Source organism: Colius striatus, chromosome 19 (genome assembly GCF_028858725.1).
Source record: "Colius striatus isolate bColStr4 chromosome 19, bColStr4.1.hap1, whole genome shotgun sequence".
In the NCBI taxonomy this organism is placed as follows: domain Eukaryota; kingdom Metazoa; phylum Chordata; class Aves; order Coliiformes; family Coliidae; genus Colius; species Colius striatus.
In genome coordinates, this window is record NC_084777.1 from 9,783,330 (window position 1) to 9,806,636 (window position 23,307).

At 62.9% G+C, this 23,307-nt stretch overlaps 1 protein-coding gene across 2 annotated transcripts; it reads left to right on the forward strand.

The window, feature by feature from the left end:
• The first annotated feature begins 613 nt into the window (after nt 1-613).
• NPDC1 (neural proliferation, differentiation and control 1) lies at nt 614-20,308 on the forward strand. 2 transcript variants are annotated; one of them, XM_062011540.1, is made up of 9 exons: nt 614-749; nt 11,728-11,871; nt 15,716-15,820; nt 15,939-16,025; nt 16,145-16,211; nt 16,629-16,713; nt 16,861-16,940; nt 17,039-17,135; nt 18,045-20,308. In XM_062011540.1, the coding sequence occupies exons 1-9, from the start codon at nt 656-658 to the stop codon at nt 18,120-18,122; spliced, it is 837 nt and encodes a 278-aa protein (XP_061867524.1). In that variant the 5' UTR covers nt 614-655; the 3' UTR covers nt 18,123-20,308. The 2 variants fall into 2 exon arrangements, with proteins under 2 accessions (XP_061867524.1, XP_061867523.1); XM_062011539.1 differs by having other exon boundaries at nt 16,629-16,940.
• Nucleotides 20,309-23,307: the final 2,999 nt, after the last annotated feature.

Genomic DNA, 23,307 nt, shown 5'->3' on the forward strand with positions numbered 1-23,307 from the left:
AGAGCCGTGGGCCAGGGGCAGCCCTTGCCAAAGCCCAGCCCGGTGTCCCCGGCACACCGCCCTCCTGGCACACCTCGCGAAGGCAGGAGCTGACAACCAGCCAGGGCCCCGCTGACGCTCTAACGGGGCTCCCACCGCGCCCGGTGCCGGCTGGGGCTGAGCCCGGCCACGCCGCGGGAACCGCTCCAGCCAGAGCCAGGGACTGCAGCGCATGTCGGCCGGCGGGATGCTGGGCAGCGGGTCCCCAGCGCACAGCGGGGCATTGCCCCTCGTGCCGAGCCCGGAGCGGGGAGTTTTTGGGAAGCTCCTCATCCCCCCTCAATCCACAGGGAAAACCATCCCCTTGGAGCAGCTCCGCAGGGAGCCCGATGCGACGGGAGCTGCCGAGACACGTGTCTCACCGACACACGGGAGCGAGACGAACCCGAGAGCCGCGAAAGCAGCCCCGGGAGGGGAGAGGATGAGACTGAGAACGGACAAACTCAGCGCAGATGTGGCGGCGGCGGGACCCGCCAGCGAGGCCACGCCCCCGGGCGCCAGGCCCCGCCCACAACACACCGTAACCCCGCCCACAGCCCGCCAGGCCCCGCCCCCGCGCCAGGCCCCGCCCCGCCGCTGCCGCCGGCCCCTCCACTCCCACCCGTGTCCGTGGAGGATGGTGGCGGCCCGGGGCTCTGCCGCCCGCCGCGGAGCTTTGCTGCTGCTCCTCGCTGCCCTCGGCAGCTGCCGCCCGCGCCTCGCCCGCGCCGGTAAGTCCGCGCCACCCCTCGCGCCTTGGCATCCCCCCATCTCCGCTTCCCCACCCGCGGTGTCCCCCCGCGCCGTGTCCGGGGCCGCTGCCGTGGGGCGGTGACCGTAGCGCGGTCCCCGTGGGTCGCCGCCCCGGCTGCCGGCCAGGCCCCGCCGCGCTCCCCGGGGCACGCCATCGCCGCGCTGCCCGCGGGAGGGGGAGCCCGGCGCCTGGGGCAGGGCTGTGCCCTGGGGAGCGGTTTGGGGGTGCGGGAGGTACCCCAGTGACGGGGCGCGATGCCGCGGCGGCGGGAGGGAGCGCGGCCCGGGGCGGGGAGCGGCCCTGCGCTGCGGCCCTCGCCAAGCACCTGTACCGGGGGAAAACAATGACAGCCCAAAAACACCGGCACAAACAACCGAAATACCCCTCCAATGAAGCTGCCGCGGTGCCCGAACCAACGTCGGGAGCTGCCGGGGCCGTGCCAGGCCGGAATGCCCGGCGTGCCCACCCTGGAAGGGAGCAGCGGCATCGCGCCCGGGGCCGGGTCGGTGACGGAGGCGTTTCTCCTCTCTCCCGGGGCAATAAAAACGCGTGGCTCTAGTTTCCGTGGCTTTGGTTTCCCTCTCGGCCCCAGCACCTTCGGCCCTCTGTTCCTCAAGGGCTGTGTGAAGGTTTGGGGGTTGCGGTTTGGGGTTTCATTTAGTTTGGGGGTCTGGGTCAGCGCGTTTGCCTTCGGGGGGGGTCTGGCGGTGCCCGAGCGCCGTGGCCCTTCCCCCTGCGCCCCTGCCAGGGCTTGTGGGACCGCCATGGGCGTAAATAGGGGTCACCCCCAAAACCCCGAGAGCCCGAGCGTGTGAGCCAGGGGGCTGCCCGTGCTGCGGGAGGGACGGCGCGGCTCGGGCAGCTGCTTTCCGCCTCCCCGCTCCCGGCATTGTTTGCGGAGCCGATATTGTTCTCGCCGCTGCCGGCGGAGCAGCAGCCGGGAACGGCTCCTGCCTGCGAGAAGGGGCAACCTTGGGATTGTTTGTTTAAATCTCCCAGCAGTTCAAAACATCCGGGGCTTTCCGTGCTCGGGGGCCGGAGGAGGAGGTGGGGATGCTCCTGCGCTCTCCCTCTGCCCACGTGTGGAGGCCGGGTGGTGCGGAGCGGGTACCGCTGGCGGCGGCTGCCATGGCAGGAGGCGGATCCAGGCGCCGCTGAGCACAGAATCTCAAGGGCTGGAAGGGACCTGGAAAGCTCATCCAGTGCAACCCCCCTGCCAGAGCAGCACCACCTAGAGCAGGGCACACAGGGACTCATCCAGCTGGGTTGGGATGTCTCCAGAGAAGGAGCCTCCACAGCCCCTCTGGGCAGCCCCTGCCAGGGCTCCCTCACCTCAACAGGGAACCTTCCTTGAGTTTCTTTGGAACCTCTTGTGTTCCAGTTTATACCCATTGCCCCTTGTCCTGTCATTGGCCATCACTGCAGCCACTGATGATCCAGCATCATCTCCACATTCAAGGGACTGGGGGGATAAGGTGGCCTGGCAGTACTGCTGGGGAAGGGCTCTTCCAGGGGCAGCTGTGCCTGTGGGTTGTCCCAGTGAGCAGGTGGCAGAGTTGCCCCTTCTCCTTCCTTCCCATCCCTGGAGGCTGCTGGGCATAAGGCACCTACTTCTCTGGCACCTGGGTTCCAGCACACTCTGGGCACAGGTGGGGTTGGCACAGGCAGTTCAGCTCCCTCCTCCAGGTGAGGGCTGGGGACAGTTTCTTTGTGCCCTTTCCAGCTGTGGCATTGTAGCACCCAGAGTTGCCACTGGCAGCATCCCAATACTGGCAGGGTTTGGGGCAGAGGCCAGCTCTGGGCTGGCTTCTCCTGGGGATAGCTGAGAAGCCTGAAGGAGCATCCCAGGGGTGGCTGGGCAGGGAATCGAGTTGCTGTCCTGTTCCCACAGCCTTCCTCCCTGAGCACAGCAGGGAACATTGGCTGTTTCTTCCTGGGTGGATGGGGCAGAGCTCAGCTTTCTATGGGGACAGCTGTGAGATGCAGGGCCAGGGGCAGCTCCCACTCTGTGGTTTGTTGGGGAGGCTGGCTGCAGGCAAGGAGACAGCCAGAAGGAAGGTCCTAGACCACCATACCTGCATCCTCCTGCTTGTGCAGCTTTGGCAAAGCTTCTTCAAGTGGGGGCTGCCATCTCCTCCTCCCCATCTTCATCTGCCCATGCTGCAGCAATCTCTGCAATAGATGCCATCTCCTGGGATGCAGCTGGCACGTGGCATGGTGACATCCTTATGTTGATGAGAGCCTGGTCTGAGCTGGAGGAAGGGCTGCAGGTACCCTCAGAGGTGGTGCAGCAGTGCTTTGCTTTGGGCTGGTGCTCCTTTAGTTGGATTTTGTCCCCATGTGTCTCTATCCAGCACACAGGGCTTTGGGCAGACATGCTGCCTTGCCTTGTTTTCTGGATGCATTTCCTGGAGTGGCAGTGAGAGTTGGGCTTCTCACTCCTCCTTCAGTCATTGAGTTGCCAAATTTCATCTGTTGTTATTATTATTATAGACAAAAACTTTTCCAAATGGGATGAGATGGGCAGGAACCTCTTGAATAACCCTGGGCAGGCCAACCCTGCTGCTGCAGCCAGCACTTCCCACCAGAACCCCCTGGAGAAGCCTCTGGGCAGGAGGTGAGTGGCCCTTTCCAGGCCAAGTGACCCATTTGGTCACAGTTAAACTGGTGGCTCTCAGGGATGTGATGGGAGCACAGCTGCTGGTGCCCACAGCAACTGTCCCAGCTCTGCTGTGGCACAGGCACATCTCCAGGTCCAGACTGGGCATGGCAAGGCAGGAGCCATCCCCTGGAAGTCCTCCTGGCTCAGTCTGCTGTGGCATTGTCCATCTCTTGGCTTTTAATTCACCTGCTTTGCAGTCACTGTGCCAGGGGGGCACCCACAGTGGAGTCAGGGCACAGCAGGCTGGCCCCTGAGACTGTCACCCTGAACACTGCAGCTGGGACAGCCCCAAGCCTCTCTTGGAACCATCACCATGGTGCCTGGCACACCCGTGGCACTGGCAGGGGACTGGCAGCCTGGTGGGTGAGCAGGGGGTGGTCTCCAAGCCCCCCAAAATCACATGGTAGGTCTGCAGAAAGCAGAGATTTCCAGCCCCAGCTTTTCTTGAGACACAGAGTTCACCTGAGTGCTCTTGGCAGTGGTGGGTACTGGTCCCTTCCCCCTGTGGCTACCCATTGGGGTGGCCCCTCTACACCAACAGCACAGACTGAGTGTTTCCCTCAGGTTCCTTTTCTATGTGGTTTTATTCTTGGAGATGTTCCCCCATGTTCCTTGGCACATTTGCTCAGCTGTGAGGAACAAGCCCTTGTGAGTAGATGAGGTGGGAAGGTGCTGGGGATGTAATACATGGGCATCTCACGGGGCAGTGTGGGTTGGTACCTGTGCCAAGGATGTGGGCAGGGCTCTGTCCACAGGCCTGGGCAGGGGGTTGGCTGGGAAGAGTCTCCTGATCTCCATGATCCCAATTCCCAATGTGGACAGAGCCCTGGTTTCTGGAAGAGATGTGGTGAAAGTCCCTCCCTTTCTGTCGTTGCAGCTTGTTGGGGACCCACAAACCCCTGTGTGTGCCCACCCTGTGGGTGCCAGCATGGGGAGAGCTGGGGCTTGGAGTGGGGAGACAGTGGTCCCTGAGCCTGGGAGATGCTGCATGGTGCTTTGCAGGGTCAGGCCTGTTGGATCCACGATCTCTCTGACAGCTCTGGGCATGAGTTTGGAGTCTGCAGGCATTGGGGTCCCAGGGGCTGCCCTGGCTCTGCAGCACCAGCCCCTCCTGAGGGACCCCTCACTCCCCCACCTCTCCTGGGCCTTTCCTGCAGCCCAAAGGGGAAGAAGAGTCTGTGACATTTGCCTGAAACGGCTCTTCTGGGCCATGGGGGTATTAGGGAGGCAATCGGCTTAGCTGGCAGTGTGCTCCAGGGCTGGGCACGGGGGGGGACGTGGGGGCTGGGGACAGGAGGGGTGGCAGGAGGGGTGCCACTGGGCACAGGGAGATTGATGGTGCTGAGCGCTTGGAGGGGTAATGGGGATGTTTGGGAATAGGAGTGATGAGGGTAGTGGGGGTCAGGGACAGGAGGGGTCATGGTGTCTGGTGTGATGGGAACAGGAGGGATATGGGGACACTGGGGACAGGAGGCTTGAGAGCGTGGTGGGGACTCTGGGGACAGGAAGGTTGATGGGGAGCACTGGGGATAAGAGAGTTGCTGAGGTGATGGGGATGTTGTGGATGGGAGGATTTATGGGGTGATGGAGGTGCCAGGGTCAGAGCAGCCTCTCCTCAGACACAAGGTGCAGCACGGCTGGGCACTGAGGCCAGGAGCTGCCACGGGCCCCATGCCCACGTTAATCCCATAACCACGGTGCCCTGGTGCTGCATCCCACAGCAGCTCCGGGGCTGATCCCCGCTGGTGCAGAGGCTCCCTCAGGCTGGCAGCCCCCCAAAACCCCAGGGCACGGCCGCAGCGCTGCCTCCAGGGCTGGGGCATCTCCCGGGCTCCCGTTCCCATTGCCTCGCCGGGGCTTCAGTGGGCGCCGCTGCCGCGGGGTGACCGGGGCCCGAATGGCCGCTGCAGACCTGTAATTAGCCGCTTTGTGCGCTAATTGCGACGGGAAGCAGCCGCCCGTTGAGTGCCGGGACTGCGCTTTGAATTGGAGGAAGGAAACGCGGCCGGAGCCGCTCCCGGTGCCCGGGGACCCCCCCGCACGGGCTGGGGGGGGGGCACAGCCTTTGCGGGAGGGAAAGGGTTAAATTGCTCATCGCTGGGGGGAACCCATCGCTTCGGGTGGGTGACTCGGGTGGGTGACGTGTCGGCTGCTGTGCCTGGGGGGACTCCTGGCTACTGCTCCCCTGCTATAGACAGATGGTGTGTGGGGGGAAGGGGGTGGATGCCGCTGTCGCTGTGTCCCCGCTGCGGCCCGGGCTCGGCTGGGGGCTGCGGGGGAGCTGGGGGGGAGCAGCTCTGCCCCGGGCAGCTCATCGTCTCGCATCTGGCGGGGATTATTCCCCAGCCGCTCGCTAAGCCGGCAGAGAGGGTGAGCTGCGGGAACGTGACCCATCCCGCTCCCTAATGCGTGGCTTCTTGCCTGGAAAGGCGAGAGTTTCCCTGGACGAGGAGGGGGGTGTGTGGGGGTGTGGGAGGAGTAAAACCCAAAAGACCTCTCCAGGTCGAGCTGTTTGAGCACCGTCTGCAACCGTTTCCCAGGAGCCCTGGGACGCTGCATCCACCGAGCATCCCCGGCGTGCGGCTGTGCTGGGCTCGCAGGGCTATTTCACCCTCCCCACCCCGTTTTCCGAGCTCGCAGGGCCCCTCTTGTTTGTTTTCTGGGCTCACAGGGACCTCTCCACCCGTTCGCTGAGCTCTGTCCTGTGCAGTCCCGCAGCTCCTTATCGCTGCGGTGGCTGAGTCAGTGCGGTGCGGGCGCAGCACCAGCCGGGTGGGATGCGCTGAGGTGGTCCCCGCTTTTCCAGCCACTTCTCACCCTGCGTGGCCGTGAGCACACGGGGCACCTTCCCGGGCATCCCCACTCGTGAGCAGTGGGGAAGCCGAGAGGGTCGGTCCCTCTGTCCCCCAGCAAACCCCCCCCCTCCCGCAGCGATGGGCTGGAGGAGGCGCCGAGGCTGGTGCCAGGCAGGGGGTGGGATGGATGGATGGATGGATAGATGGATGGATGGATGGGTTCCCCTCTCAGCTGCCACCGCCCCCGAGCCGCCCGAGGGTGTTTAATCAGCAAAATCCTCCCGGTGCATCTTTAGCAGAGGCTGTGAATGTCTGAGGCTGCGTGGGACGGAGCGAGGTGTGGGCGGGCGCTGCCTTTGCTCCGGAGCATCTGGCTGTGGTGGGCACACGGGGCTTTGCCGGGAGCTGCCGCTCCGGGGTTTTATTCCCAGCCCCAAGCTGTGCCAGCACTTGGCCTGGCAGCATCTTGGGGCTGGGCTGCTCTCTCCCTGCCAGCTCCAGTGGGGCTGCAGGGAGAGCTCACTGATGGCCGTGGCTCTGATCCGCTGTGGCTCACAGGGCTGGTGAGTGGGCACCCTGGCACACAGGGCTCTGTGGGTGCTGTCCTGCTCACTGCTCGGTGCCCAGCCAGTGCCAGGAGGTGGGTCTGTACTGGGAGCAGAGTTGTAACTCCACACAGTGCAGGGCACAGCCCACCCTTGGTGTGGGCATGGTGGTGGTGCCAGGACTGCCTGGCCCATGTAACACAGCACAGCGAGGGTCCAGCACCATGCCACTGCCCATAAGGGTGTCCCAGAGGCCGTGGGGATGTGAGGAGGAGTCCCATCCTGGCCCTCATGCCCACACACAGCAGGCCCTGCTCACCCTGCAGTGATGCCACAGCCTTGACCAGTGGCTGCTGTGCCTGGCATGTGATGCCTGGCCAGTGAGAAGGGAATTAAACAGCCCAGCCCATTGGTATTTACGAGAGCAAAACCTGATAAACGAGCCTGGAAAAGGGGAGTTGGAGTTGTGAGGAGCAATGCAGTGCTTTTTGGCATGGGCTGCTATGGGGAGTGGTCTGAGCTCCCCAGTATGGATGGGCACACCCCCACCTGAGCCAGGACCATGCAGAGCCAGCAGCAGGGCTGGCTGGGCAGCAGAGGGGGAAATGGTGTATGGCACTTCGTCTCCTCTCCTCTCCTCTCCTCTCCTCTCCTCTCCTCTCCTCTCCTCTCCTCTCCTCTCCTCTCCTCTCCTCTCCTCTCCTCTCCTCCACATGACCTTTGCCTGAACTGGCCACACCAAAAGCAACCGAGCTCCTCCAGCTGCAAAGGGCTCTCCAGCGGGCTGGCACGTGCCAGGGCTGCCACAGGGGTGGTCAGGGGTGCCATGGCTGTGCCACAGCCTCTGTCCCAAGAGTGATGTGATGTGGTTGGTGCCCCCCCGTGAGCCAGCCCTGGGTGGGTATCTGGGCAGAGCCCACTCTGCTTCTCTGCCTCTGGGCACAGGAGGGTCTCGTCTGCTGTGGTTTCAGGGGCAGGAGTGTGGTGGTGACAGTGACATGAGCGGCTCAGGCAGCGGCACAGTTCCTGCAGGGGCTGCCCAAGGCCTGGCACAGCCATGCTGCGTGGGGCTGTGGTGCCAGTGACTGTGCCCAGGGAAGGGGGATTGCTCTGGGTACAGCCAGGCTGGATGCCTGGCTCCTCTCTGCCCGCTCTCAGGAGTGGGAAGCAGCAGGGCAAGGGGGATGCAGCGGGTCAGGGAGCCTGGCAGGGCTCAGGGCCACTGGCATGGCATCTGTCCCATGGTCAGAGTGTGTCACCCAGGGTCAGTGTGTGTCACCCAGGGTCGGTGTGAGCAGCAGGAGTGGTGCCAGCACCAGGACACTTTCCCACTGACCCCAGCCATTGTGCCCAGCTCTTGCTGTGCTCTTGTGGCAGAGGCAGCCAAGGCAGTGACCACCCAACTCACCCTGGCACCGTGTCCCTGGGTGGTGTCAAGGGTCTTGACCCCTCCTGCCCCTGCCCCAGGGAGGCTGTGGGATAGAGGGAGTGAGACTTGGGGGCTGGGATGTGGTGCTTGCCCACCTGCCCACCCACTTGCCTGGGACCAGCTCCAGCCCTTCAGTGCCAGGAGCAATTTGCAGAGCCAGAGGAGAGCCCAGACAGTGCCAGGAGCAGAGCTCAGACGGTGCCAGCTCTCAGGACACTCTGGGCAGGCTGCAGACAGATCCCATTGCAGCTCCCACATCACCTGCCTGGAGGAGGAGGTGGAGTGTGACCTTGGAGCATTGCTGGCAGCCACCACAGCGCTGCAGGGCCTGGGCAGCCCCTGCCAGCGAGCTGCCCTGCCCTTGGCCATGGCTCAACGTGGGAGCAGAGACCTGCACCCCTGTTCCATGGGCACTCCAATGTCCCCCCATGCCTGGCATGGCCCCTTGGTGCCACGTGGGGACATGAGCTCCCTGCCCACCCATCGCTGGTGCCAATGCCCAATGGGCTCTGCCAGCTCATGCTGCTGACACTGGGACCCTGGCAGCCAGGAGGCTGGGTGCTGGTGTTGGCATTGCTGGTGCACAGTGTGAGCACTCAGATCAATGCTCAGCACTAATTACTCCTCCTCTTACATTAACCTTTACCTCTGTATCGGGGCAGTGGCCCAGTGGGGCAGTCCCTGTGCTCCACCTGCATCTCCTCCCTGCCTTTAGTTCTGCTTCCTTTTCATCCCAGGTCTCCCTGGGATGGACCCTGGGGGCTGGGGCATTGTGCTGAGCTTCCCTTCCCTCAGGTAACCCCTGAGTGTGTGTGTGCACAGCTCAGAGCCTGCACACTGCCCTCCTCCCCTGGGCTTGGGGCCCCTGGTTCGTGCTCACCTGCTGTTTACTTTTCCATGCCAGCTACCTGCTGAGCCTCTGGCCTTGGGTTTGGGTCCTGCCTGCCCTGCTGGGACCCACTCTACCCTCTCCAGCCCTGGCACCTCATTGCAGCCTGAAGCCCAGTTGCCAGTGGCTGTGGTCTGGGTCAGACGTGCCCCCTTGGCTCCTGGGTGCTCGGTCCCCAGCGTGGCACAGAGATGCCCAGTCTCAGCAGCACCCCACGAGGAGCAGCCACTGGGCTTTGAGGTGAGCTCAGAGAGTGGCAAAGCCCCAGTGGCACCACTCTCCCACCCCATGGGGTGCCCATGTAGCCACAATTGATCACACACAGGGAGCTTAATTAGATCAGTGCCCGCCTGTCTCGCTCCTAATGCCAGCCCTGCCAGCTGGGCAAGCACAGCTCGTTCCTCAAACAGAGATAAGGGCTGCTGATGGATTCCAGGCTGGGCTTTATTTAACTGCTTGCTGGTTGCTGGGCTTTGTTTAACTGGCTCAGGACTGCACCCCTCCTGCCCCCTGCCCTCCCTGCTGCTCTGAGCCAGCTCCCAGGGTCCCCCCAGGCTCTCATGGTGCTGCTGGTGCTGGGTCACCCATGCCAGGGTGATCCATGCTGGATGATCCATGCCAAGGTGACCCATGCTGGGTGATCTATGCTGAGTGACCCATGCTGGATGACCCATGCCATGGTGATCCATTCTGGGTGATCCATGCCAGGGTGACCCATGCTGGGTGACCCATGCTGGGGTGGCTGCCTCCTTCCAGTGAGACACTTTGGGCAGTTCCTGTTTTGGGGGGCTGTGGGGTTCAGCCAAACCCCCACTGCTGCTGCTGGCCAAACCCTGTGCATGGGAGGAGCTGCTGCAGCAATGGCAGCTCTGTCCTTCATGGGGCAGAGGATGCGGGTCCTGGGGGGCACAGTGGGGCTGGGCATGGGCTGGGGGCTGTGGGCAGCAGCTGCACCCACTGCTGTGTGGTTCCCACTGCTGTGTGGTTCCCACTGCTGCGTGGTTCCCACTGCTGTGTGGTTCCCACTGCTGTGTGGTTCCATGGTGAAAGGGCCGTGCACAGGGGATGTGCTGTGTGTGTGGCATCTGCAGGGTGGTCATGCCAGCTCAAGAGAGACAGGGAACTGCTGGAGAGGGGCCAGAGCAGGGCTACCAAGATGCTGAGGGGATGGAACATGTGTGAGGAGGAAAGGCTGTGGGACCTGGGGCTGTTCAGCCTGGAGAAGAGAAGGCTGAGGGGGGAATCTCATCAACCCTTGTAAGTACCTAAAGGGTGGGTGTCAGGAGACACTGTTTTTTGTAGTGTCCAATGACAGGACAAGGGGTGATGGACATAAGCTGGAACACAAAAGGTTCCACTGCAACACATAGAGAAAGTCCTTTGGTGCTGAGCTGAGGGAGCCCTGGCCCAGGCTGCCCAGAGAGGGTGTGGAGGCTCCTTCTCAGGAGGTTTCCAAACCCACCTGGACACATTCCTGTGCCCCCTGAGCCAGGGGAACCTGCTTTAGCAGGGACTGGGGCTGGAGCAGCTCTGCAGGGCCCTTCCCACCCCCACCATTCTGTGGTTCTATGGTTCCTGACTGGGGGATCAGAGCTGCTGCTGTGGTCCTGAGACTTTCTGTCCTGGCAGCTCCATCCTGTGCTGGACTCTCCCCTACACCATGCCAGGGCACAGCGTGGCCATCCCAGGGCGCAGCGTGGCCACCTCACTCACCCCCATGTGCCACAGAGGTGGGGATGCTTGGGAAGGCTCCTGGAGTTGGATGCCCCTTCCCATGGGGTGCCTGGTGCTGTGCTGCCCCAGGGCTGTCCCCATGGCTGCCTTCCCTTGGGGCACTGGCAAGGGCAGACGACTGATGCTGTATGGGGAAGCGGCTGGTGACAGGGACGTGGGATGGTGCTGGGAGACAGATCCTGCAGTGACTCATCCTTAGGCTGGAGGTGGCCAGGCCTGGCCCTGCTCCCAGAGCAGCCTGACACGGTGCCCTCCTGCTGCCAAAGACCTGCAGGCACAGCCACAGGTGGTAAGGGGGAAAGCAGGGCTGGGGCAGATGTGTGCTCCCCATCCAAATGTGTGTCCTATCCAGCTGTGTCCCATCAGCCAGATGTGCACCTCTTCCAGCTGTGTCTCCTCTTCCAGCTGTGTCCCCCAGCTGTGCTGAGGCTCAGCAGAGGATGGTTTGGGGGTTTGCTTGTTTGACCAGCTACTACATAGGTATGGTTGGTGTTGGTTGGATTTCAGCTGCTGCCAGGGGCTGGAGACCCCCATCGCTGCCAGTCCCATTGGCTTCGGGGTGTCTTGCAGCACCCTGGGACCCTGTCCAGGAGTGGGCACTGCCTGCCCTTCCCTGCAGGCAGCAGGACATAAAATCAGACTATCTCGAGCTGGAAGGGACCCTTAAAGGTCATCAAGGCTGACTCCCAGGTCATTAGAGCTTGTGCTTCATTGCAGTCAGTGCTGGCTTTGAAAAGGCAACGGGGATGCAAGGGGCAGCTCTGGTGAGACACACAGCACCCATTAGCAGCCCCAGGAGCTGCCCCAAGCACCCAGGTCCCACGCTGAGAGGTCACAGACAGCCCCAGGCACACCTTTGAGCCCTCTCCTCCTTCTGACCTCTTTTGTCCTGTCTCTGCAGCAGCGTCGTGTCCCCGGAGCCTGGACTGTGCCCTGCAGCGCCGGCAGTTCTGCACGCCAGGCTCGGGCACCTGTGGGCCCTGTTTGCCCCCATTCCAGGAGGACTCCCGTGGGAAATGTGTCCAGAGGCAGCTCACACCCAGTGGTATGTGCACCCACCCTGCAGCCCCTTCCTCACCTCCCACATTCCCTCTGCAGCCCCTTCTGCACCTTCCACACCCACCCTGCAGCCCCTTCCTCACCTCCCACACCCACTCTGCAGCCCCTTCTGCACCTCCCACACCCACCCTGCAGCCCCTTCTGCACCCCCCCACACTCACCTTGCAGCCCCCAAAACCCTCTTGCGAAGGGGAGGTTGGTTTTTCATGGCAGACAGAGCTCATGGTCCCTCCTGGAGCCTGGCTCATGCCCATGGTGGGCACCACATGGCATTTCCTGGCCCCAGCGTGGGTTCTGCAAACACACAGGATGGGCTGGAGGCTGTGGCAGGACACAGAGGCAGATCCCCTTGCACCCAGGCAGGAGGCATGGAGGGCTCCCCTGGCCTTTTGGGGAGCTGCTTTGTGTTTGGGTTCCTGCGTCCTGGGCACATTCAGGGTCCCTCTGGGGCCTTTTGCCAGTGGCTCAGCCTGTGCTTGGCAGCAGGTGAGCACTGGGGGGATGGCAGAGCCCATCGTGCAGGAGGATCACCCCCTTAAATCAAAGAGGAGATCCCCAAAGTGGGGCCCTGGCTCTGCACAGCCCTTTGGTTCCCAGGCAGAGGGGCTGTGCTGAAACAGGAGCGATGACATAGGGATGGGGCCCAGGCTGGGACCTCCAGCAAGCAGAGCTCCAACATGCAGATGCCTTTTGCCACGGGCTCCACATCCACAGCTACCAAACACCTCCTGCTGTTGTTTGTGGTTTGTTTTTCATGTGAAGTCTTGGGAGTAAATCCTCCCCCCTCCTTCCTCCTTTCAGGAAGGGCTGCACATGCGCTGGCATCTCCATAGCAACCGCTCTCCCTGCGGCTGCAGCTCCTGCAGGGCTGTGGGACCCTGCGAGCATCCTCTCCCAGCTTCTCTGAGACCACAGCAGCATCCTCTCCTGGCTTCAACAGGGATGTTAACATCTTTGTCAGGGAGATGCAGGACCACTCTGAGGATGCTGGGAGGATGCAGGAGGATGGAGACACATCCCAGGCTCTCCCAACCTCATCCTGTTACCTCGAGCAATGCCACCACCTTCTGGCAGCAAAAATGTGTGTCCTGGGGTGGGGGGAAGAAAAGGAGGGGCTGTGATAGCTAATGATGTGGCTCAGAGGATGCTTAACCCTTTAAAGGGTTAAGCAAAGCTGCGTGGGCAGCCCCTTTACAGGGTTAAGCATCCTTGAGCCACTTGCACCTGGCAATGACATTGATCCCGGGATCCCAGCTGCTGTCACCCCCACCACTGGTTGCAGCTCCTGGCAGGAGCGTGGGCAGGAGCTGAGGCACCTCTTCCTCAGTGTATCAGTGCAGGCAGGCAGTAAGAGCAGCCTTTTTGGGGGGGAAAGAGGTGAAAAGCAGCGTTTTGGGGTCTTGGGAAGGTGATGCACGTGAGCAGCGTGTTCCTGCCGTTGGTGATGGGGTGTGTGGGTGTCTCGGTGGACCCAGCACAGCGCTGGCACCGAGGTGAGATGGGTCTGTGGGACCTCAGGATGTGGTGAACAAGGGTGACCTGTGCAGGGTTCTGAGTCCCCAAAATGCTGCTAACACCATGGGGCTGTGTTTGAACCTGCTGTGGTTTGGGCTGGTGGGTTCCATCTCTGCTCCTGCTTAGAACAAGAGGAAACAGCCTCAAGTTGCAGCAGGGGAGGCTGAGGCTGGATGTGAGGAGGAATTTCTTTGCTGTCAGGCATTGGAAGGGGCTGCCCAGGGAGGTGCTGGAGTCACTGTCCCTGGAGGGGTTTCAGAGCTGGGTGGGTGATGCACTGAGGGCAATGGGCTGGTGGCTGATGGGGCTGGGACAGAGGCTGCACTCCATGGGCTGAAAGGTCTCTCCCAGCTGAAACAACTCTATGATTCTATGCTTGAACCCCTCTGTAGCACTGAATTTCACCAGGCTGCAGCAGAAGGGGAGAAGGGGGTCCTGCCTCACAGCCTTGGGGTTTCCCCCCTCCCAGCTCTCTGTGTGGGCAGCAGCCAGGAAGGCATCGGCCATCCCGGGGCAGTGCTGTGCTGCAGGTTTGCAGGAGCACCATGAGGAGGTTTGTAGGAATTTTGTGCCCTCCTGTGGACAATGGCAGCATCAGGCTTCCTCTGCCCGGGGCAGAAGCCACAACGTCCCTTCTTGCTCACTGCTGTCCCCAAACCCCTCCCGGCAACCGCTGAGACCCCTGTGTGTGTCCCAGCCCTGGAGCCCCTGGGGAGGGGAAGCCCCAAGGAGGAGCTGGGCAGGGAGAGCTGTGGAGCTGGGGGGCATGTGCCAGATGCCGTGTGCCAGCATGCTGTGTGCCAGCCCCTTCCCCTGCCTGCTGCAGGCAGGGGTCAGACCTGCCAGGAGAGGGCACCCGTGCCCTGTGCACGCCCTGTGCAAGCCCTGCATGTCCTGTGCAAGCCCTGCATGTCCTGTGCACCCCCTGCACGCTCGCTGCACCTCCTGTGCATGCCCAGCGTGCCCGACTCGCTGCAGCAGGGATGGGGAGCCTCTGGGACACCCCCAGCCCCCCCATCTCTGCTCCTGTTGCAGCAGGACGGGAGGCTCAGGGTGACCCTGGGGAGCAGCCCTGGCTGGTGTCTTACCCCTCCCCACGGAGCCTGGCACTGCTTCTGCCCTCCAAATATGGCATCACCGGGGGAAATCACAGCTGCTGAACAAACAGGGGTGTGGGGATTTGTAGCTGCTGACAGGGAACTTGTTGATAGAGGTGGTTGATGCAAGGGAGTGGCACGGCCCAGGCACTGCTGGAAGCCACAAACAGCACCATGGCCTCAGCCTGGTGCCCTGGGGCCACGCAGGATGGGCTGGCACAGGGTGGGCTGGCACAGGGTGGCTCTGACAGGCTGCTTTAAAAAGCACGCTGCTTTCATTCTGAGTTTCTTAGTTATCTTTGTGGGGAGAGAGGAGCAGGGAGCCCCCCCAGGGCACAGCTCACTGCCAGCAGGGATTGTCCCCACACATCTCTGCCCAGGGGCAGGATCTGAAGCCCTCAGCTCCCTGGGGCACTGCCCACTGCCCTTTGTTACCTGCCAGCTCCTGGGGGGCTTGGCACTGGGGAGTGTCTGGCAGCACTGGCAGGGAAGGTTGGCAGCTGCCTGAAATGGGGTTCCCTCATCTTGTGCAGAAGGTTTTCTCCTTCATGAGCCACATCTGGGGGTGGTTGGAGGAAGGAGGGCTCAGGGCAGGGAGCAACACTGCTGCTCTACAAGAGCCCCTGGGTTGGGGATTAGGGGGAGTGTTTGCTGGAGGCTGTTTTGGGGCCCTGCTACTGGCCTGGGGGTGCTGCAGCTTGGTGAGGTGATGGAAGTGAATAGGGAGGGAATGTCATGCTGAGAGTGATTCAGGAGCTGCTCTTGCTGGGTTTCCACTTTGCTTGTCCATTTCCAGCCCTGTCACTCTCATCCTCCTGAAGTGCAGCTGACCAAGGGCTGGTTGGCAGCAGCACCAGCACAGCCTGGTCCCACCAGGCCTGACGTGGCACAGAATCAGACAATCATTTGGGTTGGCAAAGCCCCTGAAGCTGCTGCAGTGCCAGCCCTGCCCTCACCCTGCCCAGCCCAGCACTGACCCACGGCCTCAGCACCTCAGCTCCATGGCTTTGGGATCCCTCCAGGGCTGGGCACTGCCCCAGCTCCCTGGGCAGCCTGGCACAGGGCTGACACCCCTCTCAGGGAAACATCTGCCTCAGCTCCACTCTCAACCTCCCCTGGGGCAAGTTGAGCCCATTTCCTTGTGGAGGTGATGCTGGGGGCTGCACACACAGCCATGCCCTGCAGTGCCCGTCTCACAGCCGCTCTCTCCTGGCACAGCCCGCACGGCCCGGCCCATCTTGGAGGAAGAGATTGATTTCCTGGCAGATGTCCTGGCCAGGCAAGAGGCTCCTCACCCACCACCACGGGATGACAAACCCAGGGGTGAGTGTTCACTCTCACTGCAGGCGCCTGTGGCTGCCAAACCCTGCACCCTGGGCTCTGCTGTGCCCTCCTGAGCTGCCCAGGTGCCGCTCTGCTCACGGCTCTGCTTCTCCCACAGCCACCCTCCCCACCTCCACCGCTGCTGCCAGCCAGAGGTACCCGCTGGAGGCATCTCCCATCCCCTCCAACGACAACGTGGTGCTGGGTGAGGCCCTGGGCGTGAGCAGCTCGTGGGAGGGGGGGCAGGTCCTGGCTGGGGGCCTGGGGGCTGGTGTCCCCGTGCCAGGGGCTCACCCCCCACCCCGTGTCCCCTGCACCCCTCAGGGCTGATCGTGGTGTGCACCGTGGCCGGGATCTCGGCGCTGGTCGTGGCTGCTGTCTGCTGGTGCAGGTGAGCTGGGGGCTGCCGGTGCCAGCCAGTCCCTGTGCCCAGGGAGCTCGTTCCTGCACCTCCTGGGTGTGGGAGGTTGGAGGGGAGGCAGTGGCTGCCCTGCCAGTCCCCCCCACAGCTACAGCATCCATGGGGCAGGGCTGGAGGGCAGCAGTGGGACAGCCCTGTGCCTGGCACAGGCTGTGGGAGTGGGTGGCAGCTGGTTTGGGCATGGCTGTGGCATGAGGTGCTGAGCCCCTTGTGCCCAGGCCTTGCAGGATGGAGGTGGCTGTGCCTCAGAGTGCCACCCATCGTGGGTGCCATCGCAGGGAAGGGGGGTGTGGGTGGGAGGATCGAGCCCCCATGGGGGCTGTCAGCTCCCAGATGGAATCCTCTGCTGCCTTGGCTCCTGCCAACAGCTCTGCTCTCCCCTGGCAGGCTGCAGAAGGAGGTCAGGCTGGCACAGAAAGCAGACTACTCAGCACAGCGAGCTGCCAGCCCCTTGCCCTACGACAAGATCTCGGTAAGGTGCCCACAGCCCTCGTGGCGGGTGCTGGGGGATGGTGCCAGGCCCCTGCTCTGCTTAAGGGACTTCCACCCTGGCAGAGACACACGTGGGCTGGGGGGTCTGGGAGCTCAGCCCCCACACCAGCCCCTGCTCTCTCTGCAGCCTGGGGACAAGACACTGGCTCAGAGTGCTCAGATGTACCACTACCAGCACCAAAAGCAGCAGATGCTCTCCATGGAGAAGTAAGCAGCCCTGGGCACTGCTCTGTGCCCTGCCCTTAACTGGGCTGCCAATAATCACCCCCCTGGGCTTCATCCCTTCTCTGCATTTCTCCCCTCAGGCATAAAGAGGAGCCCAAGCTGCCTGATCTGGCCTCGTCTGACGAGGAGAACGAGGACGGAGACTTCACGGTGTACGAGTGCCCTGGGCTGGCTCCGGTACGGCGGGTGTGGGGTGCCCAGGGGACACTGCCCACGGGCTGGGGATCCAGTTCCACTCCTGGAGCCTCTCCCACACCTCCTGCATCAGCCCCTGAGATGGGCCAAGCCCTCTGTGCCCCCACATGTGTGGCAAGGTCCCACTGGGGCTCTCAGGTGGGTGGGAGTGGGTGCCCTGGCACAGGGCTTCTCCATGGGGATTGTTGCCCCATGGCCCTGGGAGCTGGAGCAGCCCCTGGGGACACAAACCCTCTCTCCCTGTGGTGCCAGGGACATGGGCACCATGGGCTCCTGGGCACCAGGGCCAGACCTGGTGCTCTCCCAGCAGCCAGGCCAGGGACCCATGGCCCCTGAGCACCAGGGGAGTCGTTCCTGGCTGGCAGGGGAAGGGCAGCTCCTAACAGCCCTGGGTACAAAGAGCACAAAGAGACCCCAAAGGAGCCTTTCACATGGTAATGGCTGTGGAGCCCGGCCATCAGGGCCCAGAATAAGGGTCATCATTAGGTCTTTACAGGCCCATTACAGGGCACTTGATGGCAGGCAAGCAGTCTGGGTAAGGAGCCTCATTCCTGCCAGCCAGGCTGGAGGGCACGTCCTGGGGTCCCCAGTCTGGGCAAGGAGCCTCCTTCCTGTCAGCCAGGCTGTGGGGGTCGTGTCCTGGGGGCTTAAACCAGGCTGTGGGGTCCCATCCCATCCCTGGGCTTTCCATGTCATCCCCCCATCCCAGCATCCCTGCTCCTGGGTGATGGCAGGGTCCAGCTGTGTGTCACCCCAGCCCAGGAGATGCCCCCCATCCCCCCTCCTCCCTGCCTCAGACCCCCTGGGACAGGGCAGTGCCCAAGCCCTGCTGGCTTTCTGACCCTCTGCCTTTTCCTTTCCCCCCTTCCCCTGCTCCCTCCAACGCTGCAGACTGGAGAAATGGAAGTGAGGAACCCGCTGTTTGACGACTCCTCTTTGCATCCCTCCAACCCCAAGTCGCACCAGTAACACCCCTCGTGTCTGCCCACGCCAGGGGGGCACCCGCGGGGGCACGGACCCCCCCCCCAGCCGGGCTCTGCACCGCTGCCCAATAAACACCCACTACCAGCTTTGGGAGGGGGGGATCGCCCCCGGTTCCAGCCTCCTTGTCCTCTTTGCTGCTCTGATCGTGTCCCTCAGCCCTTCCCTTCGCTTGCCAGCCCCGAGGGGAGGGGAGGGGGCTCCTGCCCTGGCACAGAAACTGAGGAGGGGGAGAAGGGGAGGGGGGCTCAGCGCTGTCTCTTTGCATTTGGCTTCGAGGAGGGGGCTGCTGCCCTGCTGCTGCCTGGGCTCTGATGCCACAACAGCTGGGAAAGGGCTGGAGAGGGTGTTGGGGCACAGGAGAGGGGCCAGGGGTGGCTTAGACATGCTCATGCCTGCAGGTGAAGGCATCAGGGCTGCCAGCCTGCCCCAGCCCCTCTGCAGGAGGGAAACTGTCCCTGGAGGGGTTGGTATCGCTGAAGGCTTCAGTGCCTGGTCTGCCCCCTCCTCCCTGGCAGCAGGGTCCTGCTCCAGGAGCCAAGAGCAGGGGAGAGGCTGGGGCAGGCGCTGGCATCGCTCCCTGGGGCTGCCCTGGGCTGTGTCTGGCCGGGAGCAGAGGCTGTGCCCTGGCACACCTCCCTGTTACCAGCACTGACCCCTGCTAGAGGTGCTGTGGCAGGGCCCTGTGCCAGCAGTGAGGGGTTTCCTCACAGCAGCCCTGGGTGCTGGCTGGGCTCTCAGGCCAGCCCTGCATGGGGTGGGTGCTGAGGAAAAGGGGCCAGGGTTTTGGTTTTAAGGCTGTGTGGTTGAAGAGGAGGAAGGGCAGAGGCTGGCCAGGGGCTTGGGGGGGTAACCAGGGCACGGGGGGCTTTGCTGCTCTGCTTCTCTGCCCCATGGAGCTCGTACCTTTTGCAGCATCCCTGTGCAGCACAGCCCAGCATTCTCTGGGCATCCCTCTGTGCCACCCCAGACACCCACCCCCCGGGCTCCAGAGACCCCCCCTGCACCCCCCTGTCTGCATCCAGCTTCCCAAGGCCATTCCCCAAAGCCCCCCCTGAGGTGTTTGCTGTGACCCCTCCAGCATGGGGCTCACAGCAGGATTTTTGGGGGGCTGCTTTTCACAGATGTGGCTTCACATCCAGCCCCTGCTGTGGGTGACTGACAGTGGCTGTGGGTGACAGTGGCCATGGACGACCCCTTCACACACAGGTGGCCTCTTGCACATGGGTGGTGTGTGGCACACGTGGGAGCTGCTGCACCCTTGGAGCTGTTGCAGGCAGCAGCGGGGCTGTGCTGGTCAGGGCCATGCTGTGCTGAGCCAGTTGGTGCTGTGCCAGTCAGTGCTGTGCCAGTCAGTGCTTTACTGTGGTGGTTGGTGCTGTGCCAGTCAGTGCTGCGCCAGTCAGTACCATGCTGGTTGGTGCCATGCCGGTCATTGCCGTGCCAGTCGGTGCTGTGCCGTGCTGGTCGGTGCCATGCCAGTTGGGGCTGTGTCAGTCAGTACTGTGCTGGTCAGTGCTGTGCCAGTCAGGGCTGTGCCAGTTGATGGGTGCTGTGCTGTGCCAGTTGGGGCTATGCCGATCAGTGCTGTGCCATGCCAGTTGGTGCCGTGCCGGTCGGTGCTGTGCTGCTCAGGGCTGTGCCAGTCAGTGCTGTGCCATGCTGGTCAGTGCTGTGCTGGTCGATGCCATGCTGCTCAGGGCTGTGCCAGTCAGTGCTGTGCTGGTCAGTGCCATGCCAATTGGTGCTGTGCCGGTCAGTGCCGTGCTGCTCAGGGCTGTGCCAGTTGGTGCTGTGCCAGTCAGTGCTGTGCCAGTCAGTGCTGTGCCAGTGGGTGCTGTGCCAGTCAGGGCTGTGCTGGTCAGGGCCGTGCCGGTCGGTGCTGTGCCAGTCAGTGCTGTGCCAGTGGGTGCTGTGCCAGTCAGGGCTGTGCTGGTCGGGGCTGTGCCGGTCAGTGCTGTGCCAGTGGCTGCTGTGCCAGTGGGTGCTGTGCCAGTCAGGGCCGTGCTGCTCGGGGCCGTGCCGGTCGGTGAGCGGTTGCTGCCAGAGCCCATCGCTGCTCAGCTGCTGCTCCCCTGCCCTGGGCTGCTGCCGCCTCCCCTCGCCCCGTGCCCCGTTGTCTGTGCATTGGAGCTCTTTTAGAAGGAGATTTTATTAAATGACCATGTTTGAGACCCACGTGAGTGTGTGCTGTGGGGGACTGGGGGGGCTTCTCTTGGCATGGTGGGGGAGATGGGGGAAGACAGGGAGGGGAGATGCTGTGGGTCCCCATTGCACGACCTCCCCTGCTCTGGGGCTGGAGTTGCCCTCCAAACCCTTCTCGAGGGGTTTCCCAGGTCCAACAAGAACCAGAGCTTCTTTTCTTGCTTCTCAGTGTTTGCCAGGAGAGGTTTCCCCAGGGAAAGGTGAGCTGGGAGCCCCTGGCTGTGCCTGCCCACCCCCAGCCCTGCAGCACCCATTGCCCACCCCCCCCCCCCCGCCCCCAGGGCCGGGCCCTTCGCACCTCTCGAGCTGCAGATAAGGGCTATCGTGTCCCCTCATTGTGTGGGGCCTGAGCTCCTCTGCCGGCCTTTGATCACACCAGCCCACATCAGGCTGATACCATCTCGTCTCCTCCTGGTTTCGGCAGCCTGGAGGGTGGCTGACTCACCGCCAAAGCGCCCGGGCACCAGCACCAGCGGGGAGATGCCTCCTGGGGAAGATGCTTTGCTCAGCCCCACTCAGGGGCGGCCTCGTGGCCTCCAGCTGCAGCCCTGGGTGAGCAGCATCACACCCCAAATCACCCGGGACCACCCCAAGGCTCACTCCTGGCGAACCCCAGCCTTGCACCTCCCCTTCTCCCAGCTGGCCCAAGTCATCCTGCCTTTGCTCTCAGAGCCCAGCAGCCTCTCAGAGCACACACAGGCTTTCTGGGAAGCTCCAGCTCTGAGTAAAATGCATCCGCTCCTCACTGGGAAGACCCCCTGGCTCAGGGCATTGTGGCAACAGAAGCCCTGTGTCCCCTGGGAGCTGTGTCCCCTTGGGAGCTGTGTCCCCTGGGAGCTGTGTCCCCACCACATCTGGGTATGGAGAGACTGGTTTCTGGGATGCCAGGTCTGAGCCACAAACATCCCAGTGCTGGGTGCAGGGGCTGTGCTCAGCCCCAGCCTGTCCGTGCCTCAGTTTCCCCAGCTGTTAGGACCAGTTAGTGGGATACCCAGATGCCAGCAGTACCTCAGTTACACCCTGGGCTCTGTGATGCAGAGGCCTTTTGATATGAGGGGACACAACTGCTCCAAAACATCCTCTGAGACTCCCATCTCAGCCAGGTTTGAAAGCACCAGCCCCTGGCCACCCACCCAGGCCAGCTGCAGCCAAGAAACTGTGGTGCCATGAGGAGCCTTGGTGTTTCCCCAGGGATGGGGCCTCGAGCTGAAACTGCTGCCCACCCCTCCTGGGATGGAGCTGGGGCAAAGACTGCAGCTGGTCCCAGCCATGGGGTCCTGAGCCATGGTGTGCAAGGCTGCAGCCCACCAAGGTACGATGCTTTATGTCTGAAATGGGGTAGAGGGAGGCTCCAGCACAGCCCCCACAGCTCCTCCATCACCTGCCCCAGCAAACAGGGTGGGCTGACAGTCAATAAACCATTAGCCTCTTAAATAAACCCAGTACTCTCTTACAATCGTGTCTCCAGGGCAAACCAGTGCCCAGCCAGCCCCCTCAGCAGCTGGGCAGCCCCAGCCCCCTGCCATCCCAGCCAGACACATTGCTTTCTGCTCCCCTTTCCTAGCAGGATCCCATCAGTCCTTGGCTGCAGAGCTGAGCCTGAGGCTGGTGCAGGAGTGGGGTCCTGCCCTGAGATGATGGGGGGACACAGCCTTCCTCCTCCCAAGGCAGGCAGGGGGACCTGCCCCAAAGCAGACAGATGGCCAGGGCTGCACAATGACCCCACACAATAACTGGGCACCTCACTCAGCCCCCCCAAACTTGCCCCATTGACATGTAGGGGGGGGGGGGGTGCACACACTGAGAAACCCCATTGACTCCCTCCACATCCCCCAGCTAAAACCATCAGGGCCACAATGGGCTCTGCTCCTACAAAGGGGCCGGTTCAAAGTCAACGTCTCCCTTCCCCTGCTCCTGTATATGAAAGGGAGCAGGAATGCGTTTGAGGCCTTGGAGGGCTGAGGGGGCTGGGGGGCTTCCTGGGGGGATGGAGAGAAAGAGCAGGTTGGCAGGAGGAGGGGGTCTGGCTGGGAACAATAAATCAAAGGGAAGGGGAGTTACTGCCCAGCCAAGGATCTTCTGAAAGCCTCCCTGGGCCACAGCGGGAGCCCGGGAGGAGCTGGGCTGATGGCTGCCATTGGAGTCCTGCTGAGAGACTTCCTCTGCCCGCTGGCACCAGCACAGGCAGCAGCACAGGCAGCAGCACAGGCAGGGACAGGCGCTGACACAGGCCCTGGGACAGGCACTGACACAGGCAGTGAGACAAACAGGCCTGTCTGCACCACATCAGGCTGCCACAACCCCATCTGCACAGCTGCACAGCATCCCAACTGCAGAGCATCCCCCACTGCATGGCATCCCTGCAGCACTGCACCCCCAGCTGCATGGCATCTCTGCAGCATATCATCCCAACTGCATGGCATCCCTCCAGCACAGCACCCCAGCTGCATGGCATCCCTCCAGCACAGCATCTCCCACTGCATGGCATCCCTCCAGCACAGCACCCCAGCTGCATGGCATCCCTGCAGCACAGCACCCCAGCTGCATGGTATCCCTCCAGCATAGCATCCCAACTGCATAGCATCCCTGCAGCACTGCACCCCCAGCTGCATGGCATCCCTGCAGCACAGCACCCCAGCTGCATGGCATCCCTCCAGCACAGCACCCCCAGCTGCATGGCATCTCTGCAGCACAGCATCCCAACTGCAGAGCATCCCCCACTGCATGGCATCCCTGCAGCACAGCATCCCAACTGCATGGCATCCCTCCAGCACAGCATCCCAACTGCATAGCATCCCTGCAGCACTGCACCCCCAGCTGCATGGCATCCCTGCAGCACAGCACCCCAGCTGCATGGCATCCCTCCAGCACAGCACCCCCAGCTGCATGGCATCTCTGCAGCACAGCATCCCAACTGCAGAGCATCCCCCACTGCATGGCATCCCTGCAGCACAGCATCCCAACTGCA